The following is a 20546-nucleotide window of genomic DNA, read 5'->3' on the forward strand; positions in this document are numbered from 1 at the left end:
GTCGACCAGCGCAGAAAATAATTTCATTGGTACCCTTCTCTCTAGGCGCATGTGGAAGGGATCTCCGGCCAATCGCGCCCTTATCTCCTGACTACCCTCCCACCCGCTCTCTAGCAGCTATGACGCGTTCCTCATTCCCCTCACCCCTAAAATCTGATGCAATCATTTTTTTAATTTAATAATTCCTTAAAATTAATTAAATTTTCACGTTTTTTATGCTAAAATCTATTTAATTTACATTATAAATCTACATAATTTACATATATTAATGCATATGCAACTAATTAACGCAAATTCACATGCAAATGAAACATGCAAACTCGTTTGATTGTCGAGTAAAAAGTCTAGTCGATAAAAAAATGTGCTTTAATAATTAAATTAAATTATTATAGATCTTCTAATGTTTAAATAAGATCTATTTCATTTAATTATTTATATAATTTCGACTCAAGTTATTACGTTTAGATGATAATTAATTAAACGTTAAAGTAATCGACATTTTTAAACTAACAGCACTAGTTCAAATCCAAAAAATCTTCCGCGACAATAAGTCGCGCGTTTCTCAGTGCGCATGCGATCTACGTTGGAAACAGATCAAAGAAACTTGTCGTTTCTCTACAAAAATAGTTGACGTAAATTATAAATTTAATTGTCAACCCTAAAAAATTAATTTATTATAATTTAATTCATAAACTAGTTTGTGTGTCCATCAAATTGCCAGTGGAAATATTAAAATGAGCAACAATGGCCGCAGATCTGTCATCAATCTAACCTAAAGTTCATTTGTCAATAAAAATAAATTGAATATATCAAGAATAAGACACGAGTAAGTAATAATTGATCAATTGATTGATTCTAAATCAATTATTTCATGTTCTTAAATATCCTCTAGTAAAAGTTTACTTTTTAAAATTAATTAATCACAAATTACATGATACTGTAGTTAGCAGACGTCTAACAAGTTTTAGATTTTTTTTTAGACGATAAACCAGAAGAAAAAAAATATTTTAAAAAAATTGCACCGGTAGTTTTTAAAATTTTCTACATGTGCATATTTTTAGTTTTTTTTTTTCTTCAAATTTAATTGTTAAAAAAAAAAATCAAAAAATTTTGAATTGTCTGTTAACTTCAGGATCATCAAATTACAACATTATCAATTTTCTTTCTTCTTTATGAGCCATAAAACTTTCTCTACTTTTATTTTTAAATAATTAAAACACATAAATTAATAACTTAATAACAAATATTAATTAACAATAATCTTTATTTCAGATTCGTAAAAAAAAAAACAATTCAGTCGATCTATAGATATTTTTAATAGTCACTCGTTGATTCGTCCATTGCCTACTAAATCAAAAGAATTTTTTTTACCTTAACTTCAGTAAGAGGATATCGGCGAATTGATTGAAGCAGCTGAAATTTCATTCTGATATCAGTGAGTATGCAGACATTTTTGCGTCACAGAAAACAATTTTTTTCTTGTATTTTTTTAATTTGATATATTTTCAGATAAAAAAAAAACGATTGTGAAGCTTCTTTACTTGGGGCAGTGATAAAAACTGAGTTCTTCTAAAGTTTTTGTCAAAAAAATGTATCATAGATCAAGAATACATGCAACTGCAATTTAAAAAGCGAAATTTTATTCCTGCGGAATTGATTTTGAATTTATTTTTTCAAGACTCAATAAATCTCTTTGTATGAAATCACAGTATCAAAAATCTTTTATTATTCCTTGATTATTATTTGTTATTAAGATTATTTCATCATTAAGTGAAGCCAAGGGCATCAACTGATAAATCACATGTTTTCGTATGCTTCTGGAAATAAAAATTTATTTCAAGATACGCGCGGCTCATTCTTGCGGAAAATTTGTTACATTTTAACAGAAATTTCGATTTAAGAAAATAAAAGTAACGCAAATGACTCGAATTTACTTTTTAAAAGACAATTTATTACGAATGACGACTTTAATATTAAAAAAACCTAAATTCAATGCAAATGCAATTACTAGCAATTTGATGGACGCAGAAACTAGTTCATTAATTAAAATATAATAAATGAATTGTTTAGAGTTGACAATTAAATTTATAATTTACGTCAACTATTTTTGTAGAGAAACGACAAGTTTCTTTGATGCTTTTCCAACGTAGATCGCATGCGCACTGAGAAACGCGAGACTTATTCTCGCGGGAGATTTTTAAGATTTGAACTGGTGCTGGTTGTTTTAAAATGTCGATTACTTTAACGTTTAATTAATTATAATCATAACGTAATAACTTAAGTCTAAATTATATAAATAATTGAAAGAAATAAATCTTCTTGAAACATTAAAAGATCTATAATAATTTTATTTGATAATTGGAAGACATTTTTTTATTGCCGACTCTTTTTAATCGACAATTAAACGAGTTCGCATGACTCGTTTGCATGTGATTTAGAGTTAATTCATAAAATATGCATTAATTTATGCAAATTAAATAGATTTTAGCATAAAAAACATGAAAATTTTATTAAAATTAAGGAATTATTTCATTAAAAAAATTATTGCATCAGATTTTAGGGCTGGGGGGAATGGGGAACGCGTCATAGCGGGAGATCCCCTCCACATGCGCCCTTAGCTCCTGACTACCCTCCCACCCTCTCTCTACCAGCTATGACGCGTTCCCCAGCCCTAAAATCTGATGCAATAATTTTTTTAATGAAATAATTTCTTAATTTTAATAAAATTTTCATGTTTTTTATCCTAAAATCTATTTAATTTGCATAAATTAATGCTTATGCAACCAATTAACGCAAGTTCACATGCAAACGAGTCATGCGAACTCGTTTAATTGTCGATTAAAAAGAGTCGACAATAAAAAAATGTCTTCCAATTATTAAATAAAATTATTATAGATCTTTTAATGTTTCGAGAAGATTTATTTCTTTCAATTATTTATATAATTTGGACTTAAGTTATTACGTTATGATTATAATTAATTAAACGTTAAAGTAATCGACATTTTAAAACAACCAGCACGAGTTCAAATCTTAAAAATCTCCCGCGAGAATAAGTCGCGCGTTTCTCAGTGCGCATGCGATCTACGTTGGAAACAGATCAAAGAAACTTGTCGTTTCTCTACAAAAATAGTTAACGCATATTATAAATTTAATTGTCAACACTAAACAATGCATTTATTATAATTTAATTAATGAACTAGTTTCTGCGTCCATCAAATTGCTAGTCATTGCATTTGCATTGAATTTAGGTTTTTTTTATATTAAAGTCGTCATTCGTAATAAATTGTCTTTTAAAAAATAAATTCGAGTCATTTGCGTTACTTTTATTTTCTTAAATCGAAATTTCTGTTAAAATGTAACAAATTTTCCGCAAGAATGAGGCGCGCGTATCTTGAAATAAATTTTTATTTCCAGAAGCATACGAAAACATGTGATTTATCAGTTGATGCCCTTTGCTTCACTTAATGATGAAATAATCTTAATAACAAATAATAATCAAGGAATAATAAAAGATTTTCGATACTGTGATTTCATACAAAGAGATTTATTGAGTCTTGAAAAAATAAATTCAAAATCAATTCCGCAGGAATAAAATTTCGCTTTTTAAATTGCAGTTGCATGTATTCTTGATCTATGATACATTTTTTTGACAAAAACTTTAGAAGAACTCAGTTTTTATCACTGCCCCAAGTAAAGAAGCTTCACAATCGTTTTTTTTTTATCTGAAAATATATCAAATTAAAAAAATACAAGAAAAAAATTATTTTCTGTGACGCAAAAATGTCTGCATACTCACTGATATCAGAATGAAATTTCAGCTGCTTCAATCAATTCGCCGATATCCTCTTACTGAAGTTGAGGTAAAAAAAATTCCTTTGATTTAGTAGGCAATGGACGAATCAACGAGTGACTATTAAAAATATCTATAGATCAACTGAATTGTTTTTTTTTTACGAATCTGAAATAAAGATTATTGTTAATTAATATTTGTTATTAAGTTATTAATTTATGTGGTTTAATTATTTAAAAATAAAAGTAGAGAAAGTTTTATCGATCATAAAGAAGAAAGAAAATTGATAATGTTGTAATTTGATGATCCTGAAGTTAGCAGACAATTCAAAATTTTTGGATTTTTTTTTGAACAATTAAATTTGAAGAAAAAAAAAACTAAAAATATGCACATGTAGAAAATTTTAAAAACTACAGGTGCAATTTTTTCAAATATTTTTTTTCTTCTGGTTTATCATCTAAAAAAAAATCCAAAACTTGTTAGACGTCTGCTAACTACAGTATCATGTAATTTGTGATTAATTAATTTAAAAAAGTAAACTTTTACTAGAGGATATTTAAGAACATGAAATAATTGATTTAAAATCAATCAATTGATCAATTATTACTTACTCGTGTCTTATTCTTGATATATTCAATTTATTTTTATTGACAAATGAACTTTAGGTTAGATTGATGATAGATCTGCGGCCATTGTTGCTCATTTTAATATTTCCACTGGCAATTTGATGGACACACAAACTAGTTTATTAATTAAATTATGATAAATTAATATTTTAAAGTTGACAATTAAATTTATAATTTACGTCAACTATTTTAGTCGAGAAACGACAAGTTTCTTTGATCTGTTTCCAACGTAGATCGCATGCGCACTGAGAAACGCGCGACTTATTGTCGCGGAAGATTTTTTGGATTTGAACTAGTGCTGTTAGTTTAAAAATATCGATTACTTTAACGTTTAATTAATTATCATCTAAACGTAATAACTTGAGTCGAAATTATATAAATAATTAAATGAAATAGATCTTATTTAAACATTAAAAGATCTATAATAATTTAATTTAATTATTAAAGCACATTTTCTTTTCGACTAGACTTTTTACTCGACAATTAAACGAGTTTGCATGTCTCATTTGCATATGAATTTGCGTTAATTAGTTGCATATGCATTAATATATGTAAATTATGTAGATCTATAATGTAAATTAAATAGATTTTAGCATAAAAAACGTGAAAATTTAATTAATTTTAAGGAATTATTAAATTAAAAAAATGATTGCATCAGATTTTAGGGGTGAGGGGAGTGAGGAACGCGTCATAGCTGGTAGAGAGCGGGTGGGAGGGTAGTCAGGAGATAAGGGTGCAATTGGCCGGAGATCCCCTCCACATGCGTAGAGAGGGAAGGGTACCAATGAAATTATTTTCTGCGCTGGTCGACTAGTAAGTGGGGGTGAAGTGGGGGTGAAGTGAGCGTCCTAAGGGCTAGGGTGGAAAGGGTTAGTTAGCACCCGACATTCGATGTGTACGCATCGTAGTCGACGTGTTCAACTATTTTTAAAAATATTGTTGACTTTTTTTTTTAATTTTTTTTTTTCCCTTAATGACGTCATTAGTCATTTTTATCCAAAATTTTTTTTTTTCAACCGGCGTCTACGCAAGTTGAAAAAATCAATTTTTTTTTTTAAATTTTTTTGTCAACCCAATTAAATATACAAGTCAACAGTATTTTTATATATTAATTAGTGTTGATTATTTTAATAGATTATCAATGGATTCCAACGATGAAAAGTTTTTTTTCTGATGTCTTGACTGGAAGGAAGGATGGAAGCAAAGAACACTGACCAGCCTCAATGAACTGCTAGCTGTCATCCTACCAGCTGATCAACTGGCATCGTTCGGCAGGGAAATAAAGTTATTTCTCTGTTGAGGTTTGTTATTGTTTTTTGATTTCTCACTCTCTTTTCTATTTTCCGTTATAATCTATATATTTAATTGCACTTTTTAATATTTATCAACGGTTCCGTATCTTTTTTTTTTTTTTTTCTTTAATTTAAATTCATTGCGGTTTTAAATAGTCGAGTCTTTTGAATTCAATTTAGTTTTTTTTAATTAAAGTCGAGTCATTTGCAATAAATTGAATTTAGATTTTTAATAGTCGAGTCTTTTGAATTGAATTTAGTTTTTTTTAATTAAAGTCGAGTCATTTGCAATAAATTAAATTCAGATTTTTTATAGTCGAGTCTTTTGAATTCAATTTAGTTTTTTTTAATTAAAGTCGAGTCATTTGCAATAAATTAAATACAGATTTTTAATAGTCAAGTCATTCAAATCAAATTGAGTTTTTTAAAATTAGCGTTGAGTCATTTGAAACCAATTCATTTTTTAAAATTAGAATTCGAGTCATTTAAATCAATATTTTTTTTTTTAATTGAAATTGAGTATTTGCATGAAAATTTTTTTGTTTTTAAATTCTTGTCGAGTCATTTGAATCACATTCAGTTTTTTAAAATTAGAATTCGAGTCATTTTAATCAATATTTTTCTTTTAAATTGAAATTGAGCTTTTGCATGAAATTTTTTTTTTTTTTTAATTCTTGTCGAGTCATTTGAATCACATTCAGTTTTTTAAAATTAGAATTCGAGTCATTTTAATCAATATTTTTCTTTTAAATTGAAATTGAGCATTTGCATGGAAATAATTTTTTTATTTAAATTCTTGTCGAGTCATTTGAATCACATTCGGTTTTTTAAAAGTAGAATTCGAGTCATTTTAATCAATATTTTTTTTTTTAATTGAAATTGAGCATTTGCATGGAAATAATTTTTTTTTTTAAATTCTTGTCGAGTCATTTGAATCACATTCAGTTTTTTAAAATTAAAAGTCGAGTCATTTGCAATAAATTAAATACAGATTTTTAATAGTCGAGTCATTCAAATCAAATTGAGTTTTTTAAAATTAGCGTTGAGTCATTTGAAACCAATTCATTTTTTAAAATTAGAATTCGAGTCATTTTAATCAATATTTTTTTTTTTAATTGAAATTGAGCATTTGCATGGAAATAATTTTTTTTTTTAAATTCTTGTCGAGTCATTTGAATCACATTCAGTTTTTTAAAATTAAAAGTCGAGTCATCATGATCAATATTTTTTTTTTAAAATTAAAATTGAGCATTTGCAATAAATTCGGTTTTTTAAATTAGAATTCGAGTCATTTAAATTAAATTAAGTTTTTTAAAATTAAGAGTCGAGTCATTTTAATCAATATTTTTCTTTTAAATTGAAATTGAGCATTTGCATGGAAATAATTTTTTTATTTAAATTCTTGTCGAGTCATTTGAATCACATTCGGTTTTTTAAAAGTAGAATTCGAGTCATTTTAATCAATATTTTTTTTTTTAATTGAAATTGAGCATTTGCATGGAAATAATTTTTTTTTTTAAATTCTTGTCGAGTCATTTGAATCACATTCAGTTTTTTAAAATTAAAAGTCGAGTCATCACGATCAATATTTTTTTTTTTAAATTAAAATTGAGCATTTGCAATAAATTTAATTCAGATTTTTATCAGTCGAGTCATTCAAATCAAATTAAGTTTTTTTTTTTTTTAATTAAAGTAGAACATTTTCAATAAATTCGGTTTTTTAAATTAGAATTCGAGTCATTTGAATTAAATTTATTTTTTTAAAATTAAAAGTCGAGTCATCACGATCAATATTTTTTTTTTAAAATTAAAATTGAGCATTTGCAATAAATTCGGTTTTTTAAATTAGAATTCGAGTCATTTAAATTAAATTCATTTATTTAAAATTAAAAGTCGAGTCATCACAATCTATATTTTTTTTTTTTTTATAAAAATTGAGCATTTGTATTGAATTCAGTTATTTTTTTCTTTTTTTAAACTAAAGTCTAGTCGTTTGCATTACTTTTAGTTTCTTTGAATTAGATTCGAGCAGTTAAATTTATTTTAAAATCAGTAGAATCAGTAACATTCGAGTCATCTTTTAATAATTAAATTAATATATTTATTATTGGGGTGTGAATTCATAAACACAAATACACATTAGCTTTTTAAAATTAGATTCACCCACATTTAATTAGAAATCGAGTTTCACATTTTTTAACGCCGTTTATTTATTTTTTTTTAAATAAATTAAATTCCGTATTAAGTAAATTAAAATTCCGGTTTTTTTTTTGCAAGTCAAGTCATTTAAATTAGAGTCAGTTTTTCAAAAATAGAGTCACTTTGATTACAGTAAAGCCATTCAAGTTAAATTAAATTAAATTCATTCATTTTTAAAAAATGCCATTTAAATTGAGTTAATTTTTCAAAAGTAGAGTTTTTGAGTTTTTTATACGTAGTCTTGGTTTTTTTTTTTTTTTTTTTATTATTCCTTTTAATTAGAGTCATTTGAATCACAAGCAGTACTAACCGAGTAAACTTTTTTTTTCCTTTTCTTATAAATTAAATAACTCCCTTCTGGAGTTATAATTTTTTTTTTTTTAATTTTATATGGGGTATAGATGAATTTGTTATCAATAGCCTTCTGCTGTTGATAATTTAAACACACCATTTTTTACCCACCTCACACACATAAATACGCACTTTGCGTATACCCAACTCACTACCTTGTATTGCTAGGATAATTTTTAATTTTTAAATCGGGGTAATTAGATTAATTAGTGGACCAGTAATAGGTTTTTCGTTGAGAGTATTCTATCGGTAGAATCACGCGTTAAATTCTAGAGTCAACCAACCCTTCCCCAACAATTGCCACTCTTACCCTTTTTTTTTTAATTAATTAGCGTTGGGTTTTTGTCCGCGAAATGGGATATTGGTCTAGTGATTTAGCTGGGGGTTTATGGGTATTAGGGATTATAAGGACACTTGGTTCTTATAATTTAGGTCAAATTAAATTCACGCGAATTAGAGTCTAAAAATATATATCGCTCTATAGATCTTAAAGGCGAAAAATATTGTTACGCTGTTATGGGTGGCCAACCATAACAGCGTATATAAAATATTTTTTTTATACATTAAAATTAAAAAAAAATTTATTTTTTTCATTTTTTAATGCATAAAAAGCTGAAAAAAGAAATTTTCCCTGATCAGTTTTAATTTTTAATGGATTATTCTGTCCCACCCTTTGAGTACCCGGGTGCGATTTGGGTGCCGGTCTCAATCCATAAAAAATTTTTCTGATCATAACTTTTCTTTTTTAAGTGTTTAAGTGTCTGTAGAGCGGTGTATATTTTTCATTTATTATTATTATTATTATTTAAATAATTAGAGTCACTTTTGCTGCGTTAATTAATAAGTTAGTAACTATAGGAGGGGAATAATATAGGACTGGGGTTTTGATGTCACTAGACTGATCGGGGAAGTAGATTAATTAAATAATTTGGGTTTTTTTAAAATTAGAGTCACCCTATTCCTTTTTTATAAGAGTGGTGATTTACCCCCCCCCCCCTTTTTTTTTTAAATTCAAATATTAGCGTCACGCTTTTATTAGATATTTAAGTTACTGGTCCAGGGGTTTTGAAATTAGAATCAATTTTGCATAGGGTTTTTTTTTTAGCTTAAATTCACATACACCCCCACTTACACCACCCACTGAGACTCTGTTCATCTTCAATGAAATCGAGTCTTACTTTACACGTCGCCGTAAGTTGAGGTTACTCACAACCTCGTTTACGGCGACTTTAACTTACACACCAATCTATACCCCTAATTTTTTTACCCTTAAATTCATTAAAAGTAGATTTAGATTAAAAAAGACACCTGGCACTCGATCAGGTGTCAATAGCTGTCGAGTCTTGAGTTTACTCGTTAGCATTGCTTGTATGTAGTATTAATTTGATTAGAGTCACATTAAAAATCTTTTTTTTTTTTTTTTTTTTCTTTAATAATATATTAAATTTGAATGGCATTTCCGCGTAAAAGAAAACCCTGGCACTAGGTCAGGCGGTCGCGTTATTTCATTGTTAGTTTTTTTGATAATATATATCCTGATCTTCTGGGCTGGTACGCATAACCCTCCGGTTCGATCGATGTCGATCCTCATTGGTCGTATACTCTAAGAATATCTATCATTATCACGTTGTTATCGGTATTATCATTATTATTGTTGTTGTCATGATTAATAACAATATCATTATCACTTTATAAGTGTAATAGTGATGGTGTAATTGGCCCTGGCAGGTCAAATTACACAATTGATATTAATATTGACTGCAATGGTTTTATTGATGATATCATAATGATGTGATTTTATAGTGACTTTTGTGTGCGATCAAAACGGGGATTCGATTTATCGATTGGCTGGTGGCCTAATGCTACACATACGGTTCGGTTTTGATGGTAATATATTACGTAGTTTTTATTATTGCTTAAAAAATCAAACAAACACACACACACACATACACAATTTTTTATCACACATGTATTTGCACCCCAATAATTTTTTTCATTTCAATTTTATAAAAGTAGAGATTAGAATTAAAATCAGCTTTTTTATGGCATAGTCATTTAAATTAGAGTAATTTTTACATTATTAGAGTCATTTTAAGTACCGTAAGTTTTCAATGGTTTTAATTTCAATTAATTAATTTAATATGAATGCTCATTCATCCTTAATTTTTTTTATCGTTATCTGAGCCGAGTTATTTAATTTAGCATCAATTTAATAGTAGTAGAGTCAGTTTTATCGGTATAGAGTCATTTTTTAAACAGTAGAGTCACTTAATTTAGCGTCAATTTAATAAAAGTAGAGTCAGTTTTCAAAAAGTAGAGTCACTTGAATTAGAGCCAGTTTTTTTTTTTCAATTTTTAATTTTTTATTACAATTAATTAATTTAATGCAAACGCTCATTTATCCTCAATTTTTTATCGTTATTTAATTCGAGTCATTTTTTAAATAGTAGTGTTACGTAATTTAGCATCAATTTAGTAGTAGTAGAGTCAGTTTTATCGGTATAGAGTAATTTTTATTAAAGTAGAGTCAGTTTTGTTTTCCCCGCTAATCGAGACTTGGCATTATGTCAGGTTACCCTATCGTTTTTTAAATTTCAATTTTTAATTGAGGTCGATCTACTTTTGACGTATACTCTAAGAATATCTATTATTCTCATGTTGTTATCGGTATTATCATTATTATTGTTGCTGTCATAATTAATATCAATACCATTATCATTTTATTATGATAGTGTAATTGGCCCTGGCAGGTCAAATTACACAATTGATATTAATTTTGACTGCAATGGTTTTATTGATGATATCATAATGATATGAGTTTGTAGTAATTTTTGTGTGCTGTCGAAAGGGGATTCGATTTCAATAAATGAATTTAATGTAAATGCTCATTCACCCTCAATTTTTTTTATCGTTATCTGAGCCGAGTTATTTAATTTAGCATCAATTTAATAGTAGTAGAGTCAGTTTTATCGGTATAGAGTCATTTTTTAAACAGTAGAGTCACTTAATTTAGCGTCAATTTAATAAAAGTAGAGTCAGTTTTCAAAAAGTAGAGTCACTTGAATTAGAGCCAGTTTTTTTTTTAAATTTTTTATTTTTTATTACAATTAATAACTTTAATGCAAACGCTCATTTATCCTCAATTTTTTATCGTTATTTCATTCGAGTCATTTTTTAAATAGTAGTGTTACGTAATTTAGCATCAATTTAATAGTAGTAGAGTCAGTTTTATCGGTATAGAGTATTTTTTATTAGAGTAGAGTCAGTTTTGTTTTCCTCGCTAATCGAGACTTGGCATTATGTCAGGTTACCCTATCGTTTTTTAAATTTCAATTTTTAATTGAGGTCGATCTACTTTTGACGTATACTCTAAGAATATCTATTATTCTCATGTTGTTATCGGTATTATCATTATTATTGTTGCTGTCATAATTAATATCAATTCCATTATCATTTTATTATGATAGTGTAATTGGCCCTGGCAGGTCAAATTACACAATTGATATTAATTTTGACTGCAATGGTTTTATTGATGATATCATAATGATATGAGTTTGTAGTAATTTTTGTGTGCTGTCGAAAGGGGATTCGATTTCAATGAATGAATTTAATGTAAATGCTCATTCACCCTCAATTTTTTTATCGTTATCAAAGTCGAATCATTTTTAAAACAGTCGAGTCATTTAATTTAGCGTCAACTTGATAAAAGTAGAGTCAGTTTTCAAAAAGTAGAGTCACTTAAATTCGAGCCAGTTTATTTTTTATAATTTTTAGTTTTTTATTACAATTAATTAATTTAATGCAAACGCTCATTTATCCTCAATTTTTTATCGTTATTTAATTCGAGTCATTTTTTAAATAGTAGTCTTACGTAATTTAGCATCAATTTAGTAGTAGTAGAGTCAGTTTTATCGGTATAGAGTCATTTTTTAAACAGTAGAGTCACTTAATTTAGCGTCAATTTAATAAAAGTAGAGTCAGTATTAAAAAAGTAGAGTCACTTGAATTAGAGCCAGTTTTTTTTTTAAATTTTTTATTTTTTATTACAATTAATAACTTTAATGCAAACGCTCATTTATCCTCAATTTTTTATCGTTATTTCATTCGAGTCATTTTTTAAATAGTAGTGTTACGTAATTTAGCATCAATTTAGTAGTAGTAGAGTCAGTTTTATCGGTATAGAGTCATTTTTTAAACAGTAGAGTCACTTAATTTAGCGTCAATTTAATAAAAGTAGAGTCAGTTTTCAAAAAGTAGAGTCACTTGAATTAGAGCCAGTTTTTTTTTTAAATTTTTTATTTTTTATTACAATTAATAACTTTAATGCAAACGCTCATTTATCCTCAATTTTTTATCGTTATTTCATTCGAGTCATTTTTTAAATAGTAGTGTTACGTAATTTAGCATCAATTTAATAGTAGTAGAGTCAGTTTTATCGGTATAGAGTATTTTTTATTAGAGTAGAGTCAGTTTTGTTTTCCTCGCTAATCGAGACTTGGCATTATGTCAGGTTACCCTATCGTTTTTTAAATTTCAATTTTTAATTGAGGTCGATCTACTTTTGACGTATACTCTAAGAATATCTATTATTCTCATGTTGTTATCGGTATTATCATTATTATTGTTGCTGTCATAATTAATATCAATTCCATTATCATTTTATTATGATAGTGTAATTGGCCCTGGCAGGTCAAATTACACAATTGATATTAATTTTGACTGCAATGGTTTTATTGATGATATCATAATGATATGAGTTTGTAGTAATTTTTGTGTGCTGTCGAAAGGGGATTCGATTTCAATGAATGAATTTAATGTAAATGCTCATTCACCCTCAATTTTTTTATCGTTATCAAAGTCGAATCATTTTTAAAACAGTCGAGTCATTTAATTTAGCGTCAACTTGATAAAAGTAGAGTCAGTTTTCAAAAAGTAGAGTCACTTAAATTCGAGCCAGTTTATTTTTTATAATTTTTAGTTTTTTATTACAATTAATTAATTTAATGCAAACGCTCATTTATCCTCAATTTTTTATCGTTATTTAATTCGAGTCATTTTTTAAATAGTAGTCTTACGTAATTTAGCATCAATTTAGTAGTAGTAGAGTCAGTTTTATCGGTATAGAGTCATTTTTTAAACAGTAGAGTCACTTAATTTAGCGTCAATTTAATAAAAGTAGAGTCAGTTTTCAAAAAGTAGAGTCACTTGAATTAGAGCCAGTTTTTTTTTTAAATTTTTTATTTTTTATTACAATTAATAACTTTAATGCAAACGCTCATTTATCCTCAATTTTTTATCGTTATTTCATTCGAGTCATTTTTTAAATAGTAGTGTTACGTAATTTAGCATCAATTTAATAGTAGTAGAGTCAGTTTTATCGGTATAGAGTATTTTTTATTAGAGTAGAGTCAGTTTTGTTTTCCTCGCTAATCGAGACTTGGCATTATGTCAGGTTACCCTATCGTTTTTTAAATTTCAATTTTTAATTGAGGTCGATCTACTTTTGACGTATACTCTAAGAATATCTATTATTCTCATGTTGTTATCGGTATTATCATTATTATTGTTGCTGTCATAATTAATATCAATTCCATTATCATTTTATTATGATAGTGTAATTGGCCCTGGCAGGTCAAATTACACAATTGATATTAATTTTGACTGCAATGGTTTTATTGATGATATCATAATGATATGAGTTTGTAGTAATTTTTGCGTGCTGTCGAAAGGGGATTCGATTTCAATTAATGAATTTATTGTAAATGCTCATTCACCCTCAATGTTTTTATCGTTATCAAAGTCGAGTCATTTTTAAAACAGTCGAGTCATTTAATTTAGCGTCAATTTCATAAAAGTAGAGTCAGTTTTTAAAAAGTAGTCACTTCAATTGGAGCCATTTTTCTCTAATTTTTATTTATTTCAATCGATTAATTTATTGTAAATGTACTTTACCCCCCCCCCCCTTTTTTTTTTTTTATTAAAATTCTAGAGATTTGAGTCACTTTTACAAAAGTAGAGTCCCATCAATTAGAATCATTTTTTTAAAAGTCGAGTCATTTAATTCGATTCATTTTTTATGTAATCAAAGTCATTTTTTTAGAATTAGAGTCATTTTTTTTTTTAAAAGTAGAGTCACGCTTATTAGAGTCATTATTTTTCAAAAGTAGAGTCACTTTTATTAGAGTCATTTTTGCAGAAGTAGAGTCATTGATTTTAGAGTCAGTTTTTTTTCTCCAATTAATGAATTAATTTATTGCAACTGGTTAGGTTATCCCATAGTTTTTTTAATTTCATATTTTAATCTATGCTAAGATACGAGAACCACCCCGACATGTTTGATGATAATCTTTTTTTTTTTAGGTTTAGAAATAATTCTTTTTTCTCGTTTTTTTTTTTATAGATTTTTCGAGATTACGGAAGCTCATCAAGAATTTTTTTTTTTATTTTATAATTTTTTTTTATTTTTTAGGTTTTGACGCATAATTTTTTTCTAATTTTTTTCAAGATTCCGGAGACTTACCTAATCCTCACCCTATTCAAGTTACTCGGGATTTCAATTAATTTTTTTCTTTTTTTCTAAATGTTTTTTTTCCAGGTTTAGGTACATAGTTTGGATTTACTTTTTGGTAGATCCTTTATGACGTGTCTTATCTAGAGTCCAATGGAATCTATATTGACATGACTGGCCTATGAGGACCAGAATAATTTTGAGGACAGTGATGCTGTTGAGCATTGACGACAAGGTGGTCCAGATCCAAGGACACACCGCCGCTCTAATTTTTTTTTTCTGGTATATATTTTACATCCTCCGTTTTTTTTCTTTCCAATCAAAATATATGCATGTCCGTAATTAATTTATTGGGTTATATATTTTAGTTTCAGATCCAGTCAACAAGAAGGATGCCCATGGATGCCAAGGACCAAGAAGAGGACCAGGACCAGGACCAGGACCAGGACCAGGAAGGAGATATGTTATTTATTATTTAATTTAAGCTTAATTGTAATTAATTTTAAATAATTGTTTTATTAAGGTGTGAGTGTGATGGATGAACTGCGAGCGATTAATAATTTAAGAATTTAATTTATATTTTTATTTTATAAGTATGATTTTGAGTGGTATGTTTTTTAATGGAGTAGATGTTGCATGCATGTTTTTATTGCATTTTCTGCTTGATGCTTGCTTTTTTTTGCTTGATGTTTTTTTTATTGCATGGTTTTGGGTAGTTTGTGTTTAATTAATATTTTTTTTTTCCCTTTCCTTATCCCTTTAGGTCTTAATTTTAAGTATGAATGAATTTATTTAATTTAATTATAAGTATATAATGAATGGATGTATGTAATTTTTATTTGTGTGATCAAACCCGAATGTTAATTATAAGCGTATGATGAATGTGTGTAATTTTGAGTATTGTGTGATCAAACCCGAATATTATTATTAAGGTTTAATTGTAATTATAATAATTTTGTATGTATATTTCTTCATGTATTTATTGTCATTTAGCTTTTTCTTGGTCACCAATCGAGTGACCACTGTGTTGGTCGGGTTTTTTCACTGTTAAAAACCTCCGATTAAAAACGATAGATTCCGGGTCTATCGGATTTTTATCGGAGTATTTTATCAGTGTCGAGGTTTCCCAAACGGGCTATTTTCTTTCTACCAAAAGAAAATAGCTTAGACCACTACAATTGTATTTTTAAATAAATACAATTGTAGGTGAATGCGCACAGTATAGGAAGTCGGTCCTCAGCCGCTTTTTTTTTTTTTTTTTTTAAATAATAAATTTTTACTTTTATTATTTTTAATCGAGCATTTATAATTGAAAAAAAAACCTTCCCTTTATTTTTAATTAAATATTTTAGTTTATAAGTAGAAATAAGTATATATAAGAAAGTGAAAAACAACTATAGTTAAAAAGAAGCAGAAGAATCCTCATAAATACAGGTAAATAATATACATAATAAATATTAATGCAGCTAAATAAACAAAAAAAAAAATTATGAATTATGAAAATATATATACACTTATGTATATATATTATGAATAATTTTTTTTCAATTATTTATATTTTTCATTTACTTCCTCTTCAAAATATTTAATTTCTGTATGACATTCGTCTTACCGAATTTCGATATTATTGTAAAGAAGCAAATGAGAAAAATGAATGCTAATTTTTATACATATATATATATATATATATATACTTTAAAAAGAAAAAAAATCTCTACAGAATGTCTTCTGAAAGATTTTTTAATTTTTTAAATGTTTGCTCATGCGCACTAGAACATTGGTTCTTAGTGGCTTTTTTTTTTTTTATTTTAATTAATTCTAATTTTCCTATAGTGAGCAATTTTGATCTAAATAAGAAAATACCTTTTTTTTTATTTTAAATTTAATATTTTATTTATCAATATATGTATGTCATTAAGCATAGATGAATAAATATACATACTTATATTCACTTAACAGTAATAAATATTTAAAAAAAGTATAAAAAGAGAACAAAATGTCATTAAAAAACTTCTCCTGAGTGTCTAACTCAGTAAATTTTTAAATGTTCGCGCATGCGCATTGATAAACCTATACATTCCCACTTATTGACGAGTGTATGTATGTAAAACGTCTGTCCTCAGTCACCTTGTTTTTTAAAAATAAATTTTTATTTCAATTGTTGAGAATTATTATTTTTTTTTTTTTTAAAAAACCTTTTCTTTATCTTTAATTAAATATTTAATTTTACAAATGAAAATAAGTGATTTTTAACTACCGAAAATAAATTTATTTATGAAGAAAAATTACTTACATAAATACAGGTAAGTAACAAAAAAATTATTCCTAGAAATGAATAAAACAAAATTTTAATATAAACATGCAAAGAATTTTTTATTCGACACTTGCTTTGTAGTTTAAAATTTTTGCGCATGCGCATTCGCGGTTGGTTTGCTATTTCGAATTTTGGGCTATTCTTCATTTATTTTTTGTCAATTCGGCTAGGTGTCACTACCTCTCATAGCCAGTTTAGTTATAAGTCATTCGGAGTAAATGTAATTGGGAGCCTTTATTTTTAGATCTACGGCTGGTAAGCAAGAAAGTCAATCTGTGTCATTAGGATCTGGGTGATTAATGGGCCCTGATAGCAAGACCTGGTCAGAAAATTGGGGTCAATTAGTTCCCATCAAATTGACGACAACTTGAGCCTTTGTAACTGTTGACTACAAGTTGTTATCAACTTTTGCCACCAACTTTCTTCTCAGCAAGTTGGCGTCTCGTTGCCGTCAACTTATGCAGCAGTGGGTTGTCATTTGCTTGGCTATCAGGAGGAATCTGGATATTTGGGATCTGTATCATCGAAATCTGTGTAATATACATCCCCTGATTAAACAACTGAATTCGATCGAATTAAACAGAATTAAATTTTTAATTCAGATAAATTCTGTCTAATTCGGCAGGAAAATCAGAATTTGTCCAAATTAAAACGAATTTAAATAATTCTATTCGGTTTAATTCTGATTAATTCGAAAATAATTCCCCAATTTCTGGTTCTGAATCCGAATTAAACTGAATTAAAACGAATTTGAAATTTTTAAATCGGTTTTATGCTGTTTAATTCAAATTCAAATTCAAATTTTCAATTCAGTTGAATTCTGTTTTGCAGAATCCCACAGAATATAACAGAATTAAAATTTTTAATTCGGTCGAATTCAGTTGTTTAATCAGGGTCCGCCCAAAAAATGTTAAACATAATATTTAATAATCGAATATGTATACATACGAATATGTACAACTCTTATAATTAAATACAAGTAAATAAACAGATACAATTATAGTTGTATTAAATTCTTCTTTTCCTTTTTCTAATAATTTATGTAAAGTAAGAGACCCAGTACCCGATCAGGGAACTAGTACTCGATCACTCCATGTATTTGAATATCTATATTTAGTAAAACTTAGTAAATATAGACATACAGATGCCCGAGTGATCGGGTACTAGTTCCCTGATCAGGTACTGGGTCTCTTACCTTATATATTTATTTTTTTTGACTTATCTATTAGTTATTTTAAATATTTATTTGCAGTCAACAAACGACTATTTCACAGCTCCATTTCTTTCACTTCATTCTTATCTATAAAGCCTGTTAAAACATAGCGATATTATAATGCCAAAGCCTTAACGCGATTATGTGATGCTTTAATTACTCAAGGATTTGTCTAGACAACAGTACGAGTTTCAAATTCCGTTCCAAAATCAATTTAAATTTTATTACATCCTATCATGATTTTCTTTTCGTTTTTTTTTTTTAAATTAAATGTTAAAAAAAATTTTCATTAAAACAGAATAATAATAATTAATAAAAAGTCAATAATAAAACCGCCTGCAGTTATTTATCGAATACAAAAGTAAGTCGAGTAGAGATAATTTAAATATTTAAATGATTTTGGAGGGTGAAAATAACAGAACAACTATTGCCCGATTGGTTCGAAGATCTATCGACTTTTTTTAAATTTTACCGGCCTTGGAGGCAAACGTGTTCGATATATGTACTTGGACAGTATTTATTTAGATCAACTAAGTCGTTGGGTGATAAGAATTAATTAGTGCCGCGTCAACGGGCTCCATGCACGATGGACAGGTGAGTGAACGCAGAAGCCAATCGTCGATGCACATTGCATGATAAGTGTGCATGCACGGAAGATAGCGAACAGCTTCGCCAATTGTCAGTTCCATCATGCAGATTACACATTCCCCTTTTTTAGCACCGTCGTACTCTCGCGATGGCAGATGCTGGATCAGTCCAATGCGTTTTGCGATTCGCATCTGATGCTCCTCTTCATTCATCGCTGCCGTATTTATCAGTCCGGTTCCTCTTATGCTGCCTGTTGTCATCCCGATACCCTGACCTAGTCCACCGATGCTGGATTCTGTTGATCGCACGTGTCTTTCACGGGTCGAAACGACTGGATAACGCGAGTCAACCAGCTCCTGAAAAATAAAATCAGTTTAATTATTGTTTACTTTTTTTTTAAAACTCAAGACATCAATTTTAAATTACATTGTAAGGCATAGCTTGGGAATTAAGTTGATCTTGTGACAAGCTCCCAGTTGCTGGATCCGGACTATTATTCAATAACGTCGCGTTGTCATTTTGAGCACCTCCACTGCTCTTAAGACAGTTGCCCATTTTGTCAGAACAAAGGATTGGATTTAGATATTTTTGTTTTTTTTTTTTCTAGATGACAATAGACAATACCTAGAGGCAACTTGGGACAATAAAGAGCAGTGGGCGCTGATGACAAGTGATTGGTCAGCGTATCTCCAAAAATGTCGTCGAATTTGGCATGGTCAGGGTTCACCACTCAAGGCCACTTATTTTTTCTTTGTGACTGTCACCAGCCAACATAACAAAACAATAAAAAAAAATAATAAAAAATGAAACCTTGCTCGTCACTAATTAAATTAACTGGTGTCACATACTTGGGATGGTGATCATTTGTTTCCAATAATAATAATTATTATTTGTACTGTTTAATTTAACAAGTACGCTGTAGTTAGCACAAAACACTGCTGACTACAGCTGACTGGGAGACTTTTCCACCATGACTCCCTGATTTTATTTTATATACACAAGCTAAATGTATGTGTACACTTATATATATATATATGTATATATACGATTTTCACCACACGATTTCGAAAGAGTTTCTTTTACTTATTATTTTTATCGAGGATGATTGTTAACTGACATTGTGTTGACAATTTAATAAGCGAGCGTTACGCTTATGGATAAATTGAAATTATTACAAGAGTTTGTGTTGTTGGTGTTGATAAACAGCTGACAAGCTCGGGGAGATAAACCAACACACAGAAGACCACTACAAGACAATGCCAAAGAGCAGCACGATGGCAGTATCACAAGACACCAGAATTATTCTTCATGTAATGTAAGCTTTTGTCTAATAAAAAATTTTTTTTATTTCAAGTGTTGTTCTCTGTTCATGCAACGTCATGACTGAGTTGATAACGATAATTGTCAGTACAGTATCGTTAATTGACAACAATGAAAGTTATTTTATTTTTTAAATATTTCCTGTTTGCTTCTGAGTTGGTAATTTTACGGAGAAAACTTCTAAGCCGATCGCTGATAATTTTGCCGCGAAAATTCAAATCGGTTTTGTTGGAGTTGAAATTTCAAAATGGCGGGGATTTGAAATCGGTGAGTTTTTGTGAGTGCGAATGTGACAGATAGGAGACGATTTATAAATTTGAAATAAATAAATTTTAAAAAAAGGCG

The 20546-nt window shown here is 28.2% G+C and overlaps 1 protein-coding gene and 3 long non-coding RNA genes across 5 annotated transcripts; 2 read left to right on the forward strand and 2 right to left on the reverse strand.

Moving 5' to 3' along the window:
- Window positions 1-444: 444 nt before the first annotated feature.
- LOC130666852 (uncharacterized) lies at window positions 445-1960 on the forward strand. Its single transcript, XR_008989757.1, has 3 exons — window positions 445-826; window positions 1273-1435; window positions 1510-1960. It is a non-coding gene; the product is annotated as an uncharacterized LOC130666852 (long non-coding RNA).
- A 1569-nt stretch (window positions 1961-3529) lies between these two features.
- On the reverse strand, window positions 3530-4630 carry LOC130666854 (uncharacterized). The gene is made up of 3 exons (XR_008989759.1): window positions 4402-4630; window positions 3797-3958; window positions 3530-3722 (listed from the first exon to the last, which is right to left on the reverse strand). It is a non-coding gene; the product is annotated as an uncharacterized LOC130666854 (long non-coding RNA).
- A 680-nt stretch (window positions 4631-5310) lies between these two features.
- On the forward strand, window positions 5311-16004 carry LOC130666565 (uncharacterized). Its single transcript, XR_008989702.1, has 3 exons — window positions 5311-5717; window positions 14854-15048; window positions 15135-16004. It is a non-coding gene; the product is annotated as an uncharacterized LOC130666565 (long non-coding RNA).
- Window positions 16005-18105: 2101 nt separating this feature from the next.
- Window positions 18106-20265, reverse strand: LOC130666712 (RING finger protein 11). 2 transcript variants are annotated; one of them, XM_057467941.1, is made up of 3 exons: window positions 19730-20265; window positions 19308-19630; window positions 18106-19237 (listed from the first exon to the last, which is right to left on the reverse strand). In XM_057467941.1, the coding sequence occupies exons 2-3, from the start codon at window positions 19434-19436 to the stop codon at window positions 18824-18826; spliced, it is 543 nt and encodes a 180-aa protein (XP_057323924.1). In that variant the 5' UTR covers window positions 19437-19630; window positions 19730-20265; the 3' UTR covers window positions 18106-18823. The 2 variants fall into 2 exon arrangements, with proteins under 2 accessions (XP_057323924.1, XP_057323923.1); XM_057467940.1 differs by having other exon boundaries at window positions 19308-19638.
- Window positions 20266-20546: the final 281 nt, after the last annotated feature.

Source organism: Microplitis mediator, chromosome 4 (genome assembly GCF_029852145.1).
Source record: "Microplitis mediator isolate UGA2020A chromosome 4, iyMicMedi2.1, whole genome shotgun sequence".
NCBI lineage: Eukaryota > Metazoa > Arthropoda > Insecta > Hymenoptera > Braconidae > Microplitis > Microplitis mediator.

What these genes read in the sequence shown, in the direction of transcription:
- LOC130666712 (XM_057467941.1), bottom strand. Translation starts at nt 19,436, where the DNA reads ATGGGCAACTGTCTTAAGAGCAGTGGAGGTGCTCAAAATGACAACGCG. An exon ending in CCCAAGCTATGCCTTACAAT is followed by an intron (nt 19,238 to 19,307) that starts GTAATTTAAAAT and finishes TTTATTTTTCAG; the next exon opens with GAGCTGGTTGACTCGCGTTA.